At 40.2% G+C, this 22,848-nt stretch overlaps 1 protein-coding gene across 1 annotated transcript in view; it reads right to left on the bottom strand.

Annotated features, from left to right (window-relative positions):
• Grb2 (growth factor receptor bound protein 2) overlaps positions 1 to 21,689 on the bottom strand; it is a 68,136-nt gene extending 46,447 nt beyond the window's left edge. The window contains exons 1-2 of the mRNA XM_076869784.1: positions 21,513 to 21,689; positions 11,702 to 11,916 (exon numbers count right to left, since the gene is read on the bottom strand). Coding sequence (XP_076725899.1) covers positions 11,702 to 11,779 — 78 coding nt within the window. The 5' untranslated portion in view covers positions 11,780 to 11,916; positions 21,513 to 21,689. The remainder of the gene's footprint in view (positions 1 to 11,701; positions 11,917 to 21,512) is intronic.
• Between the last annotated feature and the right edge of the window lie 1,159 nt (positions 21,690 to 22,848).

Genomic DNA, 22,848 nt, shown 5'->3' with positions numbered 1-22,848 from the left:
CAGGAGACTGAGGATGTGGCTCATTAGTTAAGCACCCCTGGGTTTAATTCCCAGTACCCCACCTTCAAAGTCACACTAAAATTCTTTATTTTATATTTTTCTTTTCTTCTTCTTCTTTTTTTTTTTTTTGTACTAGGGATGGAAATCTGGGTCTTGTGTATGCTAAGACAAGCACTCTACCACTGAGCTACATCCCCAGCCCTTTTATTTTGAGACAAGCTGGGCTCAAACTTGTGATCCTCCTGCCTCAGCCTTGCAGATAGCTGTGATTACAGACATGTGCCACCATATCAAGCTTCTATTTTCTATATATAAATGTGTAATAGAAACATCTTCCACAGATGATATCCTGAAGAAAGAGTAAGGTCACAGGCATAAAGTTTGAAGGCATTTACCTAGTGTCTTTTACAAAATGTAAAAGAAGTGGCAAAATTATTTTTAGGTTCTTACATATGCCATGCTTCTATCAATATGGCAGCATAAACTAAAGAAAGCCGAGTTCATGTGTCTTCCCACCTTTTACCAGACATGAGTTAGGATGGATGATATCCCTCTAGAAGTAATTAATTTAGTTCAAAGAAGGAAAAGTGAATTAAAAATCCAGCATATCTATGAATACATGCCAAATTTCTCCAGTATTATAATTACTTAGCAATTTAACCTGTCATACCTATAAAAGCAAATTAATCACCCAAAAGACTAGACCAAAATATAATGTGCCTCAGAAAAAATGATGTCAAGAATCTTAGATGCAAAAAGATGTTTAATCCTTTCACAAATCTGATTACCACAGTCATATAAAACACTGTTAAATCTTGAAATAATGTTGTATTGTTATGGGAGACTGAAGTATGAAGTGAACATGATCTGTCCTATTAAATATTCTAGCTGGGGATTATGGGCCATTCTCATTTAACTTTAAGTAGGTAACCACTGTTAGTCCCTTTAGACAATAGAGCAACATGTACCAAAAGCCTCCCTTGAAATTATAAACTAAATTATCAGAAACAAGGAAAATATCTAGCAATAGAGAAATATGTAAGTCGATTATAGAGCATTATCTAAATGTATTATGTCACAACTAAACATAGCAAAACAAATGAGGAAAATAGCAACACATTATAGTATTTTAAGTCCACTAATAATTATAGAATAAAAATGTGTGCAGTGATAAAACTTAGATCTGAAATAGTAAAAGTAATGAAGTGAAAGGATTTACACAGAATTGAGTTTCCCATCCTTGTCTACTAATGTGTCAAAGTAAATGTTAATGTGAAATGGAGTAGTATTGTTAATAAAATAATCTGAATATATTATTGTCTCCTCACATTCCTTTTCAAATTATGTATAGCTATCTATAAAAATAAAGATCTATGAAATGACACAGAGACATGAAAGACAAATATACCCCAAAATGCATATTCTTTCAATAAATCTAATTTCAAGGTCCAAATTACTTTCCCTCTCATTTTAAACTACATCAGTGATTTTTGTATTTTTCAAAAAAAAAAAAAAATGTTTACAAAAAGCTTTTGCCATTTCACTAAATCTAGATATTAGAAGCCCATTGTTAAACTGAAGATTAAATGAGTTGAGGGGGCTAGAGATGTAGCTTAGTGAGCACTTGCCTAGCCTGAGTGATATCCTGGGTTCAATCCTTACTACCACCAAAAAAAAAAAAAGGTTTTAAAACAAAAGCCATTGTTAAGGTAAGGTGGAAAACTTACTGCTAGTAATCAGTACTATTTTGATAAAATTGTTAGGTCAGAAAATACAGGAACTGCTGAACTGCTGTTAGAAATGGAACCAAGGTAAACTCTAAGCTCTTCTGCAAAGTAAAAGTTAAGAAGCAAACATACTGAAGCATTATTTATAGCATCCTTAAAATGTTAAAGAGCTGTTCAGAGGAAACGTGCTATTTCTCAATCTTGAAACCCGAGAGAATGTTCTCCCAGGGGTCCTCAATGAGCTCACTTGTAGATAATGAAGAGTCCTTCATGTCCTCACCATAATGAGCTTTTCCAAGGCTGTTTTTTATATACACCCTCACTGTTGACCAGCAGCATAATCCCCAAGCTACACTCAAGACAAAAAAAACTTTACATCCCCCTATAGGACTCTGAGTAGGTGTGAGTCTCTCTGCCTTTTGGTTTAATCCTGAGTGATTTACAAATGTGTTAAGAATGGAGAAGAAATCAGGCATGGTAGTGGTAGTGCACACCTGTAATCCCAGTGGCTCAGGAGGCTGAGGCAGGAGGATCAAGAAATAAAATACAAAATAGGCTGGGAATGTGGCTCAGTGGTTAAGTGTCTGAGTTCAAACCCCAGTACCAAAAAAAAAAAACCCAAGTCTCATCTTTCAGACACTCTTCCATGGACTTTCTGCTGCTATCTGGGACAGGGATGTTTGGTACTGGGGATTGAACCCAGGGGGTACTCTACCCCTGAGCTATATCCCCAGTCCTTTAATTTTTTGAGAAAAGATCTTGCTAAATTGCTGAGGTTGGCCTTAAACATCCAATTCTCCTGCCTTAGCCTCCTGAATTGATTGATGGGATTACAGACATGTGCCACTGTGCCTAGTTGGGACAGGGTTTAAACAGTCGTGAACTTGAGGTAATAGCAGACAAGCACTTGCCAGTTTTATGGGTAATCTCTTGGGACTCGAAAATTCTTTGACTGACCACCTCTTATCAAAGTTGTAAACTTGAATAACATTTAAAAAGCTAATAACAGCTAGCAACTACTGTCTACTTTATGCCAGTCACTGCTTTAATTACACTAACATATTAGCTCTTTTAATCTTCATTATGACCCTAGGAAGAAAGGTGTTATTGTTCCCATTTTACAGATGGGAGAATCCAAAAAAAAAAAAAAAAAGATGTTAACTGCCCAAGATCACTGTTTTAATCAGTTTTTCTTCCTGCTGAGACCAAAAGACCCAATAAGAACAGAATTAGAGGAGGAAAAGTTTATCTTGGGGCTCAGAGTTTCAGAGGTCTCAGTCCACAGACAGCAGGTTCCATTCCTTGGGATGCGAAGTGAGGCAGAACATCATAGCAGAAAGCTGTGCCTAAGGAAAGCAGCTAGGAACGTGGTACCCAGGAAGTCAAAAAGAGAGCTCTGCTCAACAAGGACAAAACACAAACCTCAAAGGCAGGCTCCCAATGACCTACCTCCTTCAGCCATGCCTACAGTTTGAGCATTTGAGGGACACCTCACATCTAAACAATCATAATGTCACATCTGCCAGGAGAAGAGTTGGGATTTAAAGCACATCTAGGCAGGAGACTGTTTCTTTATACTATCACTATTACAGGTGTCTGTCATTTCAAATCCCAGAGATGGTGAAATTAAGGAAGTATCTACCAAAAGGAACAAATTTTCCTCAGAAAGTCATTTGAGGTTACTTTAAAAAATATTTCAGAATTTTATGATACTAAGAATGGCCAGCGAATTCTAGCCTAAAAGATTTAAAAATCAAGTCAAACCCCAACCAAGCACGGTGGCACATGCCTATAATCCCAGCAGCTCGGGAGGCTGAGGCAGGAAGATCGTGGGTTCAAAGCCAGCCTCAGCAACAGTGAGGTTGCTAAACAACTCAGTGAGACTCTTGTCTCTAAATAAAATACAAAATAGGGATGGGATGTGGCTCAATGGTCGAGTGCCCCTAAATTCAATCCCTGGCATCTTCCCACCTCACCCCTCAAAAAAGAAAAGAAACAAAACAATCTCTGAGCACAGCACTTTAATTTCCTGGGCTACTCTTCGGGTAAACTAGGGTGCAAAATATTAACTACTGGGAGCTGGGGTTGTGGTTCAGTGGTAGAGCACTTGCCTGAGAATTGAACCCAGTGTGAGGCACTGGTACAGCGCTTGCCCAGCATGTGTGAGGCACTGGGTTTATTCTCAGCACCACATATAAATAAATGAACAAAATAAAGGCCCATCAACATCTTAAAAAATATTTTTTTAAAAATTCACTATTTACTATTTGAATATAACTCTATTGTTTTAATAAAACTGATAAACGTGTTCCAAAGTAACAAGCCAGATGTGGTAATGCACAAACATAATTCCAGCTATTAAGGAGCCTGAGGCAGGAATATTGCAAATTCAAGGCTAGCCTGGGCAACTTAGCAGGATTCTACTAAAAAAAATAAAATAAAATAAAAAGGGGGCTTAGAGATGTAGCTCAGTGATAGACTACTTGCACTGGGTTTGATACCTAGTAGCACAAAAAAATAATAAAGGGCTAGAGATATAGCTCAGTGACAGAACACTTGCCTAACATGTGTTAGGCCCTAGATCCAATCCTCAATCCCACAATTTAAAAAAAAAAGGTAAAGTAACAAAGAAAATACATAAAAATCACCTGAAATCCAGTTACTGGAAGCCAACAGCTACCTTCTGGGGACCATTTGGAAAAAAGTCTTTGTATGCAATAAGCAAAAATAAAAAGATAAAAAGATAACAATTTTCCTAAATGGACTCTTTATCTCATTTGGCCTCATTTGTGTATAAAAAGTCTCTAAAAGGTAGCGATTCAAAACACGGAATCAGGGCTGGGGATGTGGCTCAAGTGGTAGCGCTCGCCTGGCATGCGTACGGCCCGGGTTCGATCCTCAGCACCACATACAAACAAAAATGTTGTGTCTGCCGAAAACTAAAAAATAAATATTAAAATTCTCTCTTAAAAAAAAAAAAAGAACCACGGAATCAGTACTCCAACCAATTTCAGTTCTAACCCATGAACTGGGGCAAATTATCTAACCTAAACCTCAGGTTACTTACCAGTGAAGTGGGGATAACAGTACCTGCCTTTAGAGGACTACTGTGAGGATTAAAAGTGAATGCAAGTAAAATACTTGCTTAGCATAAGGGTAAGCCTTCAATAAATTAGTTATATTATTATGTATTAAAGAGGATCCATTTAAAACTTCCCTGTACAAATACAGACATTACTCTATGTTGACAGAATAGAACTTTACATCAACATTGCCTCCTTCATAGTATTTCACTTAATAGGTTCTGGAACCTACCTAAGTAAACACTGATAAAGGCTTAGAGTTTTATTTCGTTTTAGCTAATAAAGTAATTCTAGCCAAAGATGACCTCTTTTACACATTTTAACATTTCTGAAATGCATCCTACAATTGACAGAAGTTAATAATTGGCAGAAATTTTTTTTCTTAGGTGCACACAGATTCACTGAAACAAACATCCTTTATGTCTACATTTTTTAAAAACTTGGCTGATAATTTCTTAAGAATAAATTCTTTGGGCTGGGGCTATGGCTCAGTGGTAGAGTACTCTGCCTAGCACATGTGAGGCCCTGGATTCGATCCTTAGCACCACATAAAAATAAATGAAATAAAGGTGTGTCCAACTACAACTAAAATAAATAAATAAGAAGAAATTCTTTAAAAAGTATAATTGACAGATAGCTTTGTTCTGATATATGTCCCCCAGCTGCCATTGGGAAAGACTGTATTGGTACAACATCCAAAGACATGGGGCGGTGTTATCCATTTCCTCACACCCTAGCCAATAGAAGATGAGGCCCATCTTTATCTACTTTGCTAACCTCAACACAAAATGACCTCCTTTTATTTACATTTCTTTTAGCATTGAAAGAAACTTATTTTAGGCAGGAAGTCCAATAAGTCACTCAGTAGAAGCAGGGAGGAGTGAACAAAACAGAACTACCGCTCCCCTACATTTCTGATACTAATGCCTGACAGTTGAGAGGAGCAGGAATGCACATCAGAGGGGGTGCCACAGCCAGACCTAAGGTCAAACCCCAGCTTTGCCACACGCTAGCCATGTAAATCTGAGTGAGTCTTAACCTCTGAGCCTGTCCCTGAACCCATAAGATGGAGCTAACAGTGCGAGTCTTTCAGAGCCCAAGAAGACTAGGAGGGGCTGAGGCTATGGCTCAGATGAGGCACTGGGTTCAATCCCCAGCACCAAGCAAGCAAATAAATAAATACATACATACATAAACAAATACATAAATAAATGGAGTTATATTCATCTACAACTAAAAATATAACTAGGAATAAGGTATGAACCTACCAGCATATAATAAATACTCTATAAATGGCAGCTATTCCATGTGGACTTCAACCTATACTTTATGATGGTAAATGTTCAAAGGAACACTGCATTTTCTTCTTTCTTTCTCCAAAAAAGGGAAGACTGATTGTCAGTCCCCTCAAAAGAGTCTTACACAGGAACTGAAAGCACATTCTCAGCACCTATTTGGAAACAGTCTGTTCAACTGATAAAATGAATATGATAAAAGACAAATTTATTTGCTTTGAGAGAACACTAAACAACAAAACAACAAACTGTATTCGTTCCTTTTTTTTTTTTTTTTTTTTTTTTTGGTACTGGGGATTGAACTCAGAGGCACTGAACCATTGAGCCACATCCCCAGCCCTATTTTGTATTTTATTTGGTGATAGGGTCTCACTGAATTGCTTAGCACCTACCTTGCTGAGTTGCTGAGGCTGGCTTTGAAATCGCAATCCTCCTGCCTCAGCCTCCTGAGCTGCTGGGTTTACAGGCGTGAGACATGGGGCCTAAGCTGTATTCATTCTTTTTTTTTTTTTTTAAGTTATCGGCGGACACAACATCTTTGTTTGTACGTGGTGCTGAGAATCGAACCCAGGCCGCACGCATGCCAGGCGAGCGCATCCCCAGCCACATCCCCAGCCCTGTATTCATTCTTAAAAACACCTCTGCTCTTTTTTCTTTCTTTCTTTCTTTTTGATACTGGAGATTGAACCCAGAGGCACTTTTACTACTGAGCTATATCCCCAGCCCTTTTTATTTTTTGAGAAGGATCTCACTAAGTTGTTGAAGCTGGTCTAGAACTTGTGATCCTCCTGCCTCAACCTCCTGAGTCCTTGAAATTATAGGCCTGTGCCATTGTGCCCAGCTCTACCTTTAGGTTGGATAATTCAAACACCCCAAATGAGACTTGGACGCTGGAATTCAGGACTTAGAGCCATGATGAAAACTGTGACCAACCAAACCAGGGTTTGGTTTTTCAAGGATTATAATCAATGGTCATTCTTTTTACCCCACCCCACCCCCTTTTTTTGGGTAGTACTAGGGTTTGCACCCAGGGGCATTTAACCACTAAGCCACATCCCAGTCCTTTTTTTTCTCATTTATTTTTTTTTTCCAGTCCTCTTTTTAATTTTGAGGCAGGGTCTCGTTAAGTTGTTGAGGCTTGCTTTGATCTTGCAATCCTTCTGCCTCAGCCTCCCAAAGAGCTGGGATTACAGGCATGCACAGCCACATTTGGCTTAAATGGTCATTTTTTATTGTTACACAGGAGACTTGTGCAAATGTCACTAGATGACAGGCAGAAATACCATTATTTTATTTTTTCTTTCAGCATCTCTGGAACCACTCCCCTCCTAGCTCACACCCTTATTACTGCAACATTCCAGGCTCAGAGCTTTGAGCCTCCCTTTCTGCAATGCATTATGCACAAAGGACACTTTCATCAACAGCTAAAGACCTGAGGCTTCTTAAGGACTAAACCAAACTCTTAATGGGTTTTTCTTACTTGGCTCCAATTCTACCTTCTTTTCTAATATTCACCATCTAGACCCTTATTCTGTCCTCTCCATCTCAATCACAACATGCAACTTCCCCTACACGACTCCCTGCTTGCTGAATGTCCCTTGTTCTCTTAACCCGTACTTTTCAACTCCCAAGGTAGAGTTTGAATCCCAACCCTTGCACACATCTTCATTTGATATCAGCTCTTACTAATTTCTTCCTTTCCTGAATTACTCTAGCAATTAGTGTGCAACTCAACTCAGCATTCCACCAAACACAGGTTCACTACTGAGAATTAATAGTTGTGTGATCTTGGACAGATCATTTAACCTCTATGAAGCATAATTTCTTCATCTACAAAATAATAAAGAGTTTGTTAAGAGATTTTAAAAGATCTTTCCTGTTCTACAAATCCTGTAAGTTAATATACTACCTGGTACGGTACTGTTTCATGTATTAATCTTACTCATTTCTCTTATAAGAATTTAGAACTGCTGAAGGGAGAAAGGACATCTTAATTTCTTCCCCAAGTCTCAAAGCAACTGCTCCCAGGATCTAGCTCAAGAAGGTACTCGGTAAGTATGACACTGAAATAGGCCAAGCAGCACCTGCAAAGAGCCCAAAGTGAACATGGGACCTATTTCTCGAGAAGTTCAGGAAGCCAGTAAGGGTAGTGAGTGACAGCAGGAGAAGGTGCATAGATCATCAGAGCAGGGCTGGATCTCATCCAGAGCTGAAGAAAGTAAGCAACTAGCTCTAGGCTGGAATGAGCACAAGTCTGAAAGCTTAAAATGGCCTTCTGATTCCTATGCAGCACTGTTTGAAGCAGGTAACATATTCCCAGCAACTGTAACTCTGAGTTCAATTCAGGCAGTTTCATGTGACCTAGTGCAGACTACTCAGGGTTTTTTTGTTTTGTTGTTGTTGTTTTGGTGCTTGGGATTGAACCCAGGGCCTTGTAGAATGCTAAGCAAGCATTCTATCACTGAGCTACATCCCCAGCCCCTTACTCAGGGGTCTTGTCAGCAAAGAACCTCAGAGACTATCACAAGCCTGCACTACTATAATGGGGGAACTTAAAGTGCATCTCAGCCTTGCAAGGCCTGAAGCAAGAAAAGAGCAAGTGCTTCCATTTTTAAGGCCCATTGCCCTTCCCTTCCCAAGAAATGCAAGCTTATATAAAAGGGACAACACAGATATATTAAAGCATTCAGTTCTAATTTAGGCTTCCAATAAAATGCTTTTAAAAAATATTTTTTAGTTATACATGGACACAATATCTTTATTTTATGTGGTGCTGAGAATCAAACCCAGTGCCTCACATGTGTGAGGCAAGCACTCTGACACTGAGCTACAACTCCAGACCCCCAGTAAAATAAATATATATATATATATATATTTTTTTTTTTTTTAGAGAGAACTTTAATATTTATCTTTTAGTATTCGGTGGACACAACATCTTTGTTTGTATGTGGTGCTCAGGATCGAACCCGGGCCGCACGCATGCCAGGCAAGCGCGCTACCGCTTGAGCCACATCCCCAGTCCAGTAAAATGTTTTTTATTTCTTTTCTCAGGGCAGCAGGTCAATGTACATATATAAAGCAAAGACGGAATCTGTTGATAGGAGTCCTTCCTAACTAAAAGTTAACCAAGAACTTCAAGATAGCAAGAAGATGTAATCTTTAACTCTAATCAGAGGCATAGGGCAAAGCCCCCATCTATTTCATTATACTGAAATGAACTACATTCAACTCATATGTACATGTCTTCTTTGTCAAGGAGGGCAGATATAGCCCTATTTCAATCCAAGTTAAACTGGTCAGTGCTGTTCTAGCTACTTTGAAACATGTTTTGGTTCACAACTAACATCCTAAAAAGAGTTCTCAAATGATATCAAATGATATCAAAGCCAGTCAAATGAAGCCAGTTTACTCCTTAAAGAATCAAATGAGGAAAACTGTTGTTTTGTTGCTTCACTAACCTCACTTATGGCAAAGCACATCCCTCCTCTTCACTCAGCTGTTTCAATTATGAGACAAAGGGCAACTACTATATGAACACTTTTTTTTTTTTTTTGAGTAAAGTCACAAGATTATTAAGAAACAGCTAATGGCCACTGTTCAAAAGCAATAATGGCATTATGATTTCATATCCCAGTTATCTACCAAATTGGAAAGAATCAAGTATATGTATTTTAGTAAATGTAAGCCCTCTGAATCACTTTCTTCTCCATCATAAAAGTTTGGCCAGGTGCAGTGGCCACACCTGAAATACCAACTACTTAGGAGGCTGAGGCCTTAGGCTCACAAATTGCCTTAGCAACTTAGCAAGACTCTCGGCAATTTATTGAGACCCTGTCTTTTTTAAAAAAAAGAAAGAAAAAAAGAAAAGAAAGAAAGAAAAGAAAATCTTCTGGAAGGAAAGATTTAAGGTAAAGAACTTATAACTGCTTATGGTCTAGAACAAACTTCAGAGACAGTAATCAGGGAACATTATAGTCCAAAAAGACGTCAAATCCCTGTGTTTTGTTTGAATTTGATTTAGTGCCAAATATGCAATGGGATAGACTTAGAGAAAAATGTAAACTATCAGCCTTCCAGTGGGTTGATGGAGAAATCTATTTGTTAAAAAAGTTTCAAAAAGGGTTTTGCACAGGGTACAAAGGTGTGTACTTGAGTAGTCAGTCTCATTTTATTACAAGTGGGTTATCAGCTAGAAATAGTAAACACCCACAAAAACATCAAATTATCTCTGTACACCAATGACATGGAGTGATGTGTCAAGGTGCCTTTGCTCTGCTTCCAGCTCTCTAAGAAAATAAGAAGGTCTCATTCTGCAGGCGTTCTGACAAACACTATGGACTTTAAGAACACCTAAAGAGCTAGATGTCAAAACAAAGCTTTCTTCTCCCTTCAGGGCTTTTCGTATCATCTTCTACAAAGATTAGCCTATATTTCTAATATTAGAAAACTGCTGTGCAGGCAACTACAGAGTAGAATTCCATGCCTTAGGCATTGGGAGCAAAATAGCAACTATCAATATGCCCACATAACTGAAGAAAAAAAAAAATCATGAATCTTTCTATGCAGCTGTTTCTGTAAATCACATTTTCACTTACTTCCTCTATAAATTCTAAGAATTTCATTCAAGGGTAGAAAACAAAAAGCTGGCAAATTCTGACAATCAGACTAAGGCTCAGAGGAAAGAATGTCATCACTTGAGACACAGTCAACACTCACACATTAAACTTCAGCTTTTCTCATTTAAAGTCAACACATTCTTTGACAATACTTACCTCTGTAAAGATAAATTGCATATCCAAAAGGGCAAACTGCTCCAGTCAATTAGGTAAACAACATAATTAACATGTGCCAGGTGGGGAGCAAATGCTTAATGTAAATAGTGAGACTCAAAATAAGCTACAAATGTTAAGCTATTTCAAAACTATCAGCAGATTTCTTTTTGCAATTAGAGTTTAATAAGGGGTAACTGCTCCTCAACTTTCTCTTAAGAAAATTGAAATCTGACTTGTACAATGACAAGTTGAACCCTATTATATACAACTCCATTAGATTTTTTCATAAAGAATAAAAATACATCTAGGTTCTTTAATGAGTTTTGGCAAATACTTCTAACAGCCTCTAAACTGGGAAAAAATCAATCTCTAACCTACCAAGATATTACAAAATTTAAAACCCTTTGGCTATGTAAAATAAGACTAATGGAATACTTTTACAAAAAATACATCAAGTTTAGGTGTTCAAAAAATTTTCTGATTTTTTATAAACTCTACAATGTAAATCAATCTACTCATTTCCTTCCTTTCTACAATCATATTACTCATACTTTTCTTGAAATTTTGGCAGTATCAATAAGCAGAACTACTCAAGGTAACCACACAAAGGCAGTTAAAGACCACACATCACACCAACTCTTAAGTCACATTTAATATTCAACTCAGCGCCTATTGCAAGCTATCCTGATCAAACCTAATGGTATATGTTAAAAGTGTGCCATGAAAGAACAAGCACAGCTTCTTTGTGTGTGTAATCACAGCAAAGAAGGTAGCTGAGCACAAGGAGAGGCAACCTCAGCATCGCGCTTGGCATCAACACTTACCTTGAGGATGTCCCCCCTTTTGAAGCTCAGCTCATCGTCTGCAGTGGCTTTGAAGTCATATTTGGCGATGGCTTCCATTCTGAGCGCTGCTCAGTGCTCAGCAGCCTGAAGCAGGGGGGAAGGGAGTCTTCCCTGCTGAAGCAACCCAGCCCTCTGGGCTCAGCCTCGCTTCTGGTCTGGGAATACTCCAGCACGCTGAGAAGCACAATGCCACCCTGAATCAGAAGAGGAACGATTGAGAAGTGGCCAGGATCCACAGCAGCCCCGCCCTGCCAATCGACCTGCAGTCCCAGCCCCCACGCCCCCTGGCTTGCAAGGTTCAGCCCTCCTCCTCCCTTCCAGGCAACAGCCCTGCTCTTCTTCTTCCTCTTTTTAGCCTCAGCCCCAGGCAACTGACAAGCCTAGCGGCCAATGGCGGCAGCTGCTTGTGCTATTCCAGAACACACTTCCTCTTCCTTCCCACTGGGTGTGCGCACTGTGCAGGAACCGGCTGGAGTCCCGTTCAGTCTCCGCCTTTCCTCCTGCACCCCTCATACCTCTCTGGCACCCAATGCTGTCCACTGAAAGAAAGACCCCACCCTGGGGAAAGCACCCCACTCTTCTTGGTTAAATAGGCCTACTTCCCTCCTTTCTTGCCAATGTTTCAAGGCTTCCTGGGAGCACTAGCTCCCCTACTCCACAGTCAAAAGCAAACCATGCATGCTGCGGTCGAGCTGCTTTACTCTTCATGAAACTAACTCTTATCTGCTCTCAAGAAAGTGAGAGAAAGTGAAACTAGACATGCCTTTTTAGTCCCAATTACCACCAAGAATTCTGGTGGCCTTCCCCCACCACATATGAACTGATCAGCATGCTCAGGCCACCAGAGAAAGATACTCCGGAGCGCTCTTTGTTGGTGGAGATCTGTCCTTGCTTAAGGCTCCCTTTCCCCTGAAGATTCCCAGAACTGTGGAGTCCCCACCAGTCTTTGAACTAGATGACCAAGGTTCAGCATTCCAGAAGTAGCCTCCACATTACTTCTAATTAGCCTAAACAGCAGAGCTAAAGTCTTAATCTACACTTGAAAGGAACCCTTTTTGGGTGTGCATGGGGTGGGTAGTTACTGGGGATTGAACCCAGGGGCCCTCTGCCTCTATGACGTGGTGTCCCTAAAATACCCAGGCTGGCTTCAAACTTGTGATCCTCCTGCCTCAACAGGGATTACAGGTTTGCACTCCACGCCAAGCAAAAAAGGAATCCTTAAAAAAAAAAAAAAAAAAAAGAGCTGCCAAGCATCTAATGCGGGTAAAGAAAGTACAGTCAGAAGATCAGACTGAAGACCCACACAGTTACTCTGAGCACAGCTTTTCTCAGAGCCAGAAAAGTACTAAACACAGTGTACCAGGCGAAGGTGAACTGGGGTCAGTGCAATCACTGCTTTAGTGGAAGAGTCTCCCACCACGAAAAGGGATACAACCTTAACCTTTGCATACCTAAAGGCAAATGAAATCCCATTCTTGTTTGCTCAGCCACTGTTTTCATACACACTAAACAAAAGCAGAAAACAACAAAGGCACTGGCAGAATGGAGACTGATTATTTACAGTGGCACCTTTCTGCTAGATAATTACCATCTAGCAGCTCATGTGAGGGGTAGGAGAGATTATTCTTTTATCCTAAAGCTAACCATTGGGGCATTAATCAAATATAGCTTCAAAGAACTAAGCAGGAAACCAGATGGAAATATTCAGCTCAGGCTGAGAGAATTAAAGAAATCACCTGGTAAAAAGTCTTTCAGGCTAATTCTGAAAGCCAAACATTCTGCCGCAGGTAACTAATAAACCAAACCACTACCTTCCAGGTCATACCTAAGACATTCTATGTAGTGCTGGCTCTAAAAGAGGTAAGTAAAGAAAAGCTACAGCAAACAAATATTTTAAAAATACTAAGATTTATCTTTGTGTATCTAAATGCCCTTCACTTACACTCTCTAGTTATTTTTATCAAATTAGTCCATATATAATTTTTTTAAAGAGAATTTTTTAATATTTATTTTTTGGTTTTCGGTGGACACAACATCTTTATTTTATTTTTTATGTGGTGTTGAGGATCGAACTCAGAGCATGCCAGGAGAGCACACTACCGCTTGAGCCACATCCCCAGCCCTCCATATATAATTTTAAAAGCCAGAGTATATCTTCCATTGCCTACTTATTTTAACAGGTCCTCAGGGCTAATTGAGGAGCCTATATGCATCAATGATGGAAAGCTGAAGAAGAATGGAACAAATCTGAAAAAACAAGGAGTTTTATTTTTTAAAACAGACACCACACAAACTAAAAGCACTGTCACTGTCAAGGTACCATGTAATATAGGGCATAAACTTTTACCTGCATCATAGTTGAATAGCAGGAACATAAAAAACAAGAAGGTTCTCAACACCCACCTACTCAATTCATCTGCCACAGGTTACTGAGTGAAAGCTTTGAAAGACTAACACTCCTCAAAATTATAATTATTCAAGTAATCACTCAAGTAAATTGTTTTGTGAAACAGTTCATAGAAAATTAATACTTACAAGGCTGTGCCAAATAAAATTTAGCATCGCATTTGCAAAACTTGGAAAGGTCAGCTTATTAGGGTATCCAAAGAAAAAGAATCCTATCCCATACATAACACTAATGTCTAAAAGTAACAAATCTGAAGGAAGACACAATTTTTTAAATAAATTTCCCCCTTTTACGGTATGATGCGAATTGAACCCAAGACATTAAGCATGCACTCTACCACTGAGCTAAACCCTAACCTCCGCAAAGATGCTGCTGTTCTCCCCAAGAAAATGCAGTAGCAATATGCTTAACACTGTCGCCTGATCCGAGCATCTCTAAACTGTTAGCACACACTCTACAGCTCATTACACTCAGTGAATTTTTTTTTTTTTTTTTTTTTTTGGATACTGGGGATTGAACTCAGGGCCTCATATATTTTCATTTTCTACTCTGAGGCAGGGTCTTGCAAAGTCTTCCAGGCTAGTAGCCTCCCAAGCAGCTGGAATTACAGGCGTGCACCATACCAGGCACTCACGGAATTTATAAATAAAGTATGTTCAAAGGATGTGCCCTATATCTGAAAACGCAGTTCCCTAAAATGCAGTATCCTATTGTCTTTCTTCTGTTTATTTCTCTTCTTCCCCAAATTCACAGAAAATATATCACAATGGGACAGTATAGTGTTGAGTTTGCATAGTCTGTCCAGAGGCAGGCTAATTGTTATTCATTTAAGTAATGACCCTGCCAATCATAGCAATAATTTAGGAAAGCCTTTTAAATAAGTCTGTTTTCTAATCTGTAAAATGGGATAATAGCTGCCTTTAAGATTCACTGAGCATTAAATTAGATAACATATGCAAAGTGCTTTGGTCAGAGCCTAATGTATAACACCACTCAATACAAGCTAAAAATGTTACTTTAAAACACATAAAAGGAAATGAAATGTGCTGGGGATATACTCAGTGGTAGAACATTTGCCTAGCTTACTCAAGGCCCTATGTTTGATTCCCAGCACTACCCCCCCCCCAAAAAAAAAAAGGAAATGTAAATTAAAACAAATTAAATTTCATGTATGAATCAGCTTTTTTTTTTTTTTTTTTTTTTGTACTGGGTCTTAAACTTAGGGATGCTCTACCACTGAGCAGCATCCCAAAACCTTTTTATTTTGAGAGAGTCTAAACTGGCCTTAACCTCCTGCTCAGCCTCCTCAGTTACTGGGATTACCGATGTGTGCCACCACACCTAGCTATATATTTTAAAGACTTATAATATCCAGTCTTTGTATACTTTGTGTAAAGAGGCTCTGTACCCTATCATATGTTACTCATTCAACGCTGAAAAGTTACTACTATCTGCCAGATTTAGCTTGGTATATATAAAACTATCAGAGTCCCATTCTAGCTGAGAATTAATTAGCTCAATATTTTTGGAGAGTAATTTGGTACTACAACAATTTTAAAATACATACTCTGATTAAGCAATTCCACTTCCCTGATTTATTTTACTAAAATAGTGACACAAAATACAATGTGCAAAATACCTATACTTGATCAATATCCATGAATTTACCTAGGGGATATCTTTCTATATAGTGGGAAGGTATGTTATCAAGTTTAAAAAAACTGCAGAAAAATTAGTTTATCCCATTTCCATAAAGCAAAATAATCTACCCGTATATATTTTTAAAAAGATGGAAAGCTACCTAGGAATGAGATCACAGAATATTCTTACTTTCTGCACAATACACCTCAGTGATATTCTGTTTTTACACTAAAAATGTATTACTTTTTTTTTTATTTTGAGAGCTATATAGTTATACACAATAGCTGGGTTCATCCTGACAAACAGTTCATGATCTCCCTTTTTCTCCCCTCCTCTCTCATTATCCTTCATGTATTTCTTTTGTTGTTGGAACACAAACCAAAAAGCTTACAGATTCTCTGCAGTAGACCTGGATTAACTATCACTTTACCACATACATATAAATTGAGTGACACTGGAGAAATAACCTGGGGGTGGGGAGCTGTGAAACCAAGAGCTCTTAAGGTAGTGAATGGCCAAAGACTGAAGTTCTCCACACGATGTTAGTCTCTCTCTTCAGGGAAAAATTAAGTGAAATCTGAAAATTCACAATTTAAAAATTGTGAACCTGAAGTAAAACCTGAAATTTCACAATTTAGAAAATTGTGAAAATTCCTGAAGAGAGAAAATTTGACCATTCAAAATCATGACAGAAACCATGACTGGTGATGAGGAAAAATAAATAAATGCTTCAAAGTTTGAAAAAAAAGTGCCTGCTGCAAATGGCTTGGCAGAGTCTCTGGCAAAAAGAGATGTTAACACCATCAAATACTGGTCAATATGTTGTAAAAGTAAACCTAGAACTTGCTTCTACAAATGTAGACTCAGAAGGACCTTCTGGTAGACAAAAGAATGGTCATTAAGTATAAACTTAGGAATGATGAGGAAGCTCAGTGATAGAACACTTATACATTCAAGGCCAAATTCAATCCACAGCACACAGACAAAAAAAAAAAAAGGATAAACTTCAAGGTAAATCAATCCATATCACAGTCCTAAGATTGATCAAAAATTAAACATAGGGCTGGGATTGCAGCTCAGTGGTAAAGTGCTTGCTTAGCAAGGGTGAGGCACTGGGTTAGATCCTCAGCACCACATTAAACAAATAAACAAAAAACAGATAAATTAAACATATAGGGGCTGGGTTTATGGCTCAGTGGTAGAGCACTTTCCTAGCATGTATGAGGCACTGGGTTGGATTCTCAGCACCAAATATAAATAAATAAAATAAAGGTCCATTGACAACTAAAAAAATTTTTACAAAACTGTAGTTTAAAAACAATTAAATATATAAATCTAATTACACAGCCAGGCACTATCTATAGTCTTAGCTGCTCAGGAGGCTAAGAAGGAGGACCAAAAGTTCAAGGCCAGCCAGGGCAATTTAGCAAGACCTGATTCAAAAAACAATATAAAAAAGTCAGGGGTGTAGCTCAGTGGCAAAGCACCCTGAGTTCAATTCCCAGTATGGGGAGGGAACAACCACTAATCACACCTAGAGTCAGTTATATTAGGATATTCTAAATATTTACTTAAAATATAGAGAAAATGTCATTTTAAGTCTCACACCAGTTTATTTATTTTTGTGACACTAGGGTTTGAACCCAAGCAACCCTCATGTATGCTAGGCAAGCACTCTACCACTGAGTTACACCTCCAGGCCCCAGGTCTTATTATTTTATGACTGCATTCTGTAAGTATTGGTTCTTGGACCTTCTGCATTGAAATCATTCCATTCAGAGACTGATTCACTATGAGTTGCTTGCTGGAATTCAGCTGAAACCTAATTTTAAAAAGATCCCCAGGTATCCAGGCACACTGGATAATCCCAGCAACTTGGGAGGCTAAGGCAGGAGGATCACAAGGGCTCAGGATACAGAGCCCCTGGGTCCAAGCCTGGGGGGGGGGGCGGGCGGAAATGGATGGATCCCCAGGTGATTCTTATGCATATAATTTTTTTTTCCAGTGTTGGAGACTGAACACAGAGCCTCATGGTAGGCAAGCATTCTATCACTGAGCTCTCTCTCCAGCTCTTTTTATTTTGAGACAGGGTCTCACTAAGTTGCTGAGGCTGGCCTCAGACTTGTGATGCTCCTGCCTCAGCTCCTGAATATCTGGGATAACAGGTGTGCATCACCACGCCTGGTTTATGCATATAAATTTTAAAAATCACTGCTATACTATAAAGATGATATAAACAAAAATTTTGATTTACATTCCAGAAAATGCACTTTAATTAAGAATAACTAATAGGGACAGGGACTGGGGCTGGGGCTCAGTGGTAGGGCGCTTGCCTAGCATGTGTGAGGCACTGGGTTCGATCCTCAGCACCACATAAAAAAATAAATAAATAAATAAAAATTAAAATGAAATAAAGGTGTTGCGTCCATCTGAAAACTAAAACAGGGGGCTGGGGATGTGGCTCAAGCGGTAGTGCGCTCGCCTGGCATGCGTGCGGCCCAGGTTCGATCCTCAGCACCACATACAAACAAAGATGTTGTGTCCGCCAATAACTAAAAAATAAATAATAAAATTCTCTCTCTCTCTCTCTCTCTCTCTCAAAAAAAATATATATATAAATAAATAAATAAATAAAAACTAAAACAGGGGCTGGGGATGTGGCTCAAGCGGTAGCGCGCTCTCCTGGCATGTGTGCGGCCTGGGTTCGATCCTCAGCACCACATACAAACAAAGATGTTGTGTCTGCCGAGAACTAAAGAATAAATATTAAAAAAAATAATAATAAAATAAAATAAAAACTAAAACATTAAAAAAAAAAAGAATAACTAATAATTTTTCTCAGGAGAGCATGGTGGCTCTCCACCCTGTACTACTCAATTTCTTCAAACTCTATTGCTCTTTTGCTTTATGTAACAATTACAACTGCTGCTGAACACATGGAACATAAGTACCATTTGGGGGGGAATTTTTCTAAGTACCATTAACAAGCAGAACTTAAAACCCAGCAATTCTCTCAAATCAAAATAACCAACTGAAAAAGTATGCCCCAAGCATTTAAATGCTTGCACTTGTGTCAAAAAAGTTGATTATAGGGGTTGGGATTTTGGCTCAGCGGTAGTGCGCTCGCCTAGCACAGGAGGCACCCAGGTTCGATCCTCAGCACCACATAAAAATAAAAGGAATTGTGTTGTGTCCATCTACACCTAAAAATAAATATTAAAAAAAAAAAAGATATTGTGTCCACCTAAAACTAAAAAATAAATATTAAAAAAAAAATTAAAAAGTTGATTATAAGAATTAACTTTTTAAAAAAATCTTGGGATTAGAAAAATTTTAAACACAGGAAGGGGCAAGTAAGGTATTTCCTCTTCTTTTTTAGTTGTTGATGGACACAATACCTTTATTTTACTTGTTTATTTTTATATGGTGCTGGGGATTGAACCAAGTGCTTCACTCTTACTAGGCAAGTGCTCTACCATTGAGCTACAACCCTGCCCCCTAAAGTATTTCTTTCTATCAAAAACAAATGTGGGTCAGATGCAGTGGCACATGCCTATAATTTCAGCAAATCGGAGGATGAGGCAAGGAGGCCAACTTCAAAATTAGTGAGACCCCTGTCTCAAAATAAAAATAAAAAAGGACTGGGGGCTGGGCGTGGTGCACACATCTATAATCCCAGTAGGCTCCAGAGGTTGAAGCAGGAGGATCATATTCAAAGCCAGCCTCAGCAAAAATGAGTCACTAAGCAGCTCATAAGACCCTGTGGAGACCTTATCCCTAATTAAAATACAAAATAGCGGGCTGGAGTTGTAGTTCAGTGGTAGGGCACTTGCCTAGCATGTGAGTCCCTGGGTTCGATTCTCAGCACCACATATAAATAAATGAATAAAATAAAAGTCCATCAACATCTTTAAAAAAAAAAAAAAACATTAAAAAATACAAAATAGGGCTGAGGATGTGGCTCAGTGGCAGAGTTTCCCTGGGTTCAACTCCCCAAACAATAACAAAACAGGGGCTAAGGTGTAGGTCAACCATAGGAGGTCCTGCCTTGGATTCCCCAAACAAAACAAACAAAAGCCAATTATAACATGTTGAGAAAGATCCTTAAGGTAAAAAGGAAAAAAAAAAAAAAAAACTGATAGGGCTCAGTGGTAGTGTGAGACCTTGGGTTCGATCCTGAGCACCACATAAAAATAAATAAGCAAAATAAAGATATTGTACCCATGTATAACTAAAAAAATTTTTTTTAAAAAAACTGATAAAGAATAAATTTGTACTATTACAAAGAGCAGTGGCTTAAATCATCAGTGAAATAAGTTTGTTCCCTTAAAATTTTCAGGTTATCTTCATTTGATTTTAGTATAGATCTACAGTTGATTTTCATTTTTGAACATTAACTACCTTTGGAAAAGGAAGTCCTAAAGGCCCCAAACTGACTCAATCTTCCTTACTAATACAAAAAAGACAGGAAGAAAACGTAAGGAGGAACAGAAGCATATTCTTAATGTGAAGGAAGAAAAATAACTAAAACATAAATAAGCAAACTACACTTGTGACCAGGTTAGCAGTATTGACTACTTATGGATAAACTGAATCCCAGTTCCCAGGGAGAGAATCGAAGTCTGGCATAGCTCTCTAGCAACCCTTCTGGCTGGCTGAAGGAACACAGTGGGCGCTTAAAAAGTAAAGGAATAACAGCAGGATAGAGGATATCTCCCCGAAAATGCAAGGAGAATCTTGAAAGGAGGGAGAAAACGAGCAGCGCCAAAGGTCAGAAACTTCTAAAAATTATGCCTCAGAAGACAGCAAGGAGGAAGGGGAAGTAGCTTAGAAAAAAAAAGGGGGGGGGGGAGGGGGACAATGACTAGCGTTACAAAAGCAAGCATTTCGTGTCCCCAGTGGGATAGAGGCAGGGGGAAGGCAATAACGGGGAAAGTACAATGTGAAAAAGGGGTAGGAAAGCCAAAATAGACTAAAGTGAATTTCTCTCGTGTTCTCTTTTCGGAGTGTCAACAGTACCAAAAGACATACCACAAGTGCACTTCAGCTCCTGTGCAAATTGCACTTTTATAGCATCTGAAGCCAGCCTAGAACACTCTCCAAACGAGCCTTAACTCATCGGGCTTACAATCATGTACGTATAAGGACAGCATTGCAAACAAGCATTCCCAACGCCTTCTCGCGCAGAAATCTTTTCCTTCGAGCATTCCAACCTGCTGCTCCTTATTTTCTTTGACAAATATTTTTCAAGTCGTTTAAAGAGAAAAATGCCAGCATCAAAGGCATCGCCATAGGCTCCTTGCAACTCACGGTGGATTTCCGCACAAAATTCGGCCCAAAGAAGTCAAGAGATGGTGACGTGTTGCGGTGCAGGTCGAGGGAGCATCAATCAGCACGTCTGCAGCCTGCACCGAATCCCCCGCCTCCCGGGCTAAGTCAGCCTGACTCACAGAACTAGCACCCTCTCCTCTCGGCTGCTCCTGGGCTCCTGCGCAAACCCTCGCGACCAGGGCAAGAGCCTTCCTTGGGGAACCCCGAACTCTTCCTCGCGGTTCGAGGCTTTGCCTGGACCCGGAGGGGCGATCCCCTGGAAGGAAAGGGGGAAACGTGGGGTCCGGAGCGCAGCGATCTGCTCCTCGTCCTGAGCCCCAGCGGCCCTCGGCAGGCTGGGCCCGGTCCGCCCGCTGCCGAGCCGAGAGGAAGAGGCAGCGAGCCGCGCTCCGCGCCGCCGCCCGCACTCACCGTGGCGCAGCTGCTCGCTCTGCGCCGGCCCCGCTCCTCAGCAGCGCTGCGCGCGGCTGCCGACCCCGCTGCTGCTCCGCGAGCGCAGCGCCCACTCCCGCCGCCGTCACCGCCTCAGCCTGGGTCGCCGCCGCCGCCCGGTAGCCGAAGCAGCAGAGCCGCCTCGCTTCCGCTGCTCGTCCGGGTCCCGCGAGAACTTCCCCACGCGGCCCCGCCCCGCCCCGCCCCGCCCCGCCCCCGCGAGACTTGCTCCGGCGGAAAAGGCCAGAGCGCAAGCGCCCCTCCTCGGCCGGGCCCCCGCAGGTAGATTTGCAGTGTGCCTACGCGCATGCGCCAGGCCGCCCCACAGCAGGTGGCTCCGGCGTGGTTCCGCCCCAGGTCGCTGTAACTCTTGTCAGTGCCACAGCGGATAAACACAGCTTTGCGCTGAAGGAATAACACTTTCCACGCTCTGATTATTTTCCCTGCCCTTACTATCAAACCGAGGCAGTGAGACAGGAGGGAAGAGCGATCTCCTACCATGGCGCACTCCAAATAGAGGACCAGATCTTTGAATTGTTTGGGAATCCGATTCATACAAACTGCAGTGTTAAATGAATTCATGGATTCGTTCTGTCTCTGTGTGCGTGTGTGGCGTGCGCGGTGGAAATTGAACCCAGGGGTGCTCTATCACTGAACTGCATTCCAGCCTTTTTTAAAATTTTATTTGGGGACAGAACCTCGCATGTTTGCTGAGGTTGGTCTCGAACTTTCTATCTTCCTGCCTCAGCTTCCTGAGTAGCTGGGATCACAAGCGTGCGCGGCCCCTGCCCTTGGCAGGATGCTTTTTTTCACAGACCGTACCGTGCCTAATCTTTGTCAGCACTTTGCTGGATATAGAGGATAAAGCGAGAAATAGAAATCGTGACCCTCAAGCAATTCACAGCATAGAGAATTAGCAAGAAAATAAAAAGATAAACAATGCCATAGTTCTATTCTCACTATTTGGGGGAATGCTGAGGAAGTTAAAAAGATGGACAGGGTCTCTGCTCGCCGCAGAAATGTCTTCACAGAAAAGGCAATGTGGAACTGAGTCTTGGAGGGTGAGTAGGAGGTGGACCGACAGAGGAACCGAAATTAAGGCATATCAGGCAAAAGGAATGGCACGTAAGGGCTGGGGTTGTGGCTCAGTAGCAGAGCACTTGCCTAGCATGTGAGTTTGATTCTCAGCATCACATATAAATAAAATAAAGGTCCATTGACAACTGAAAAAAAGTGTGTGTGTGTGTGTGTGTGTGTGTGTGTGTAAATAAATTGACGCTTCAGAAATTCCAATAATCTTTTTCCTGGTCAGATC

The sequence above is a fragment of the Callospermophilus lateralis genome, chromosome 11 (assembly GCF_048772815.1).
Source record: "Callospermophilus lateralis isolate mCalLat2 chromosome 11, mCalLat2.hap1, whole genome shotgun sequence".
NCBI classification, from domain to species: domain Eukaryota; kingdom Metazoa; phylum Chordata; class Mammalia; order Rodentia; family Sciuridae; genus Callospermophilus; species Callospermophilus lateralis.
This window is presented reverse-complemented; position numbering and strand designations above follow the sequence as displayed.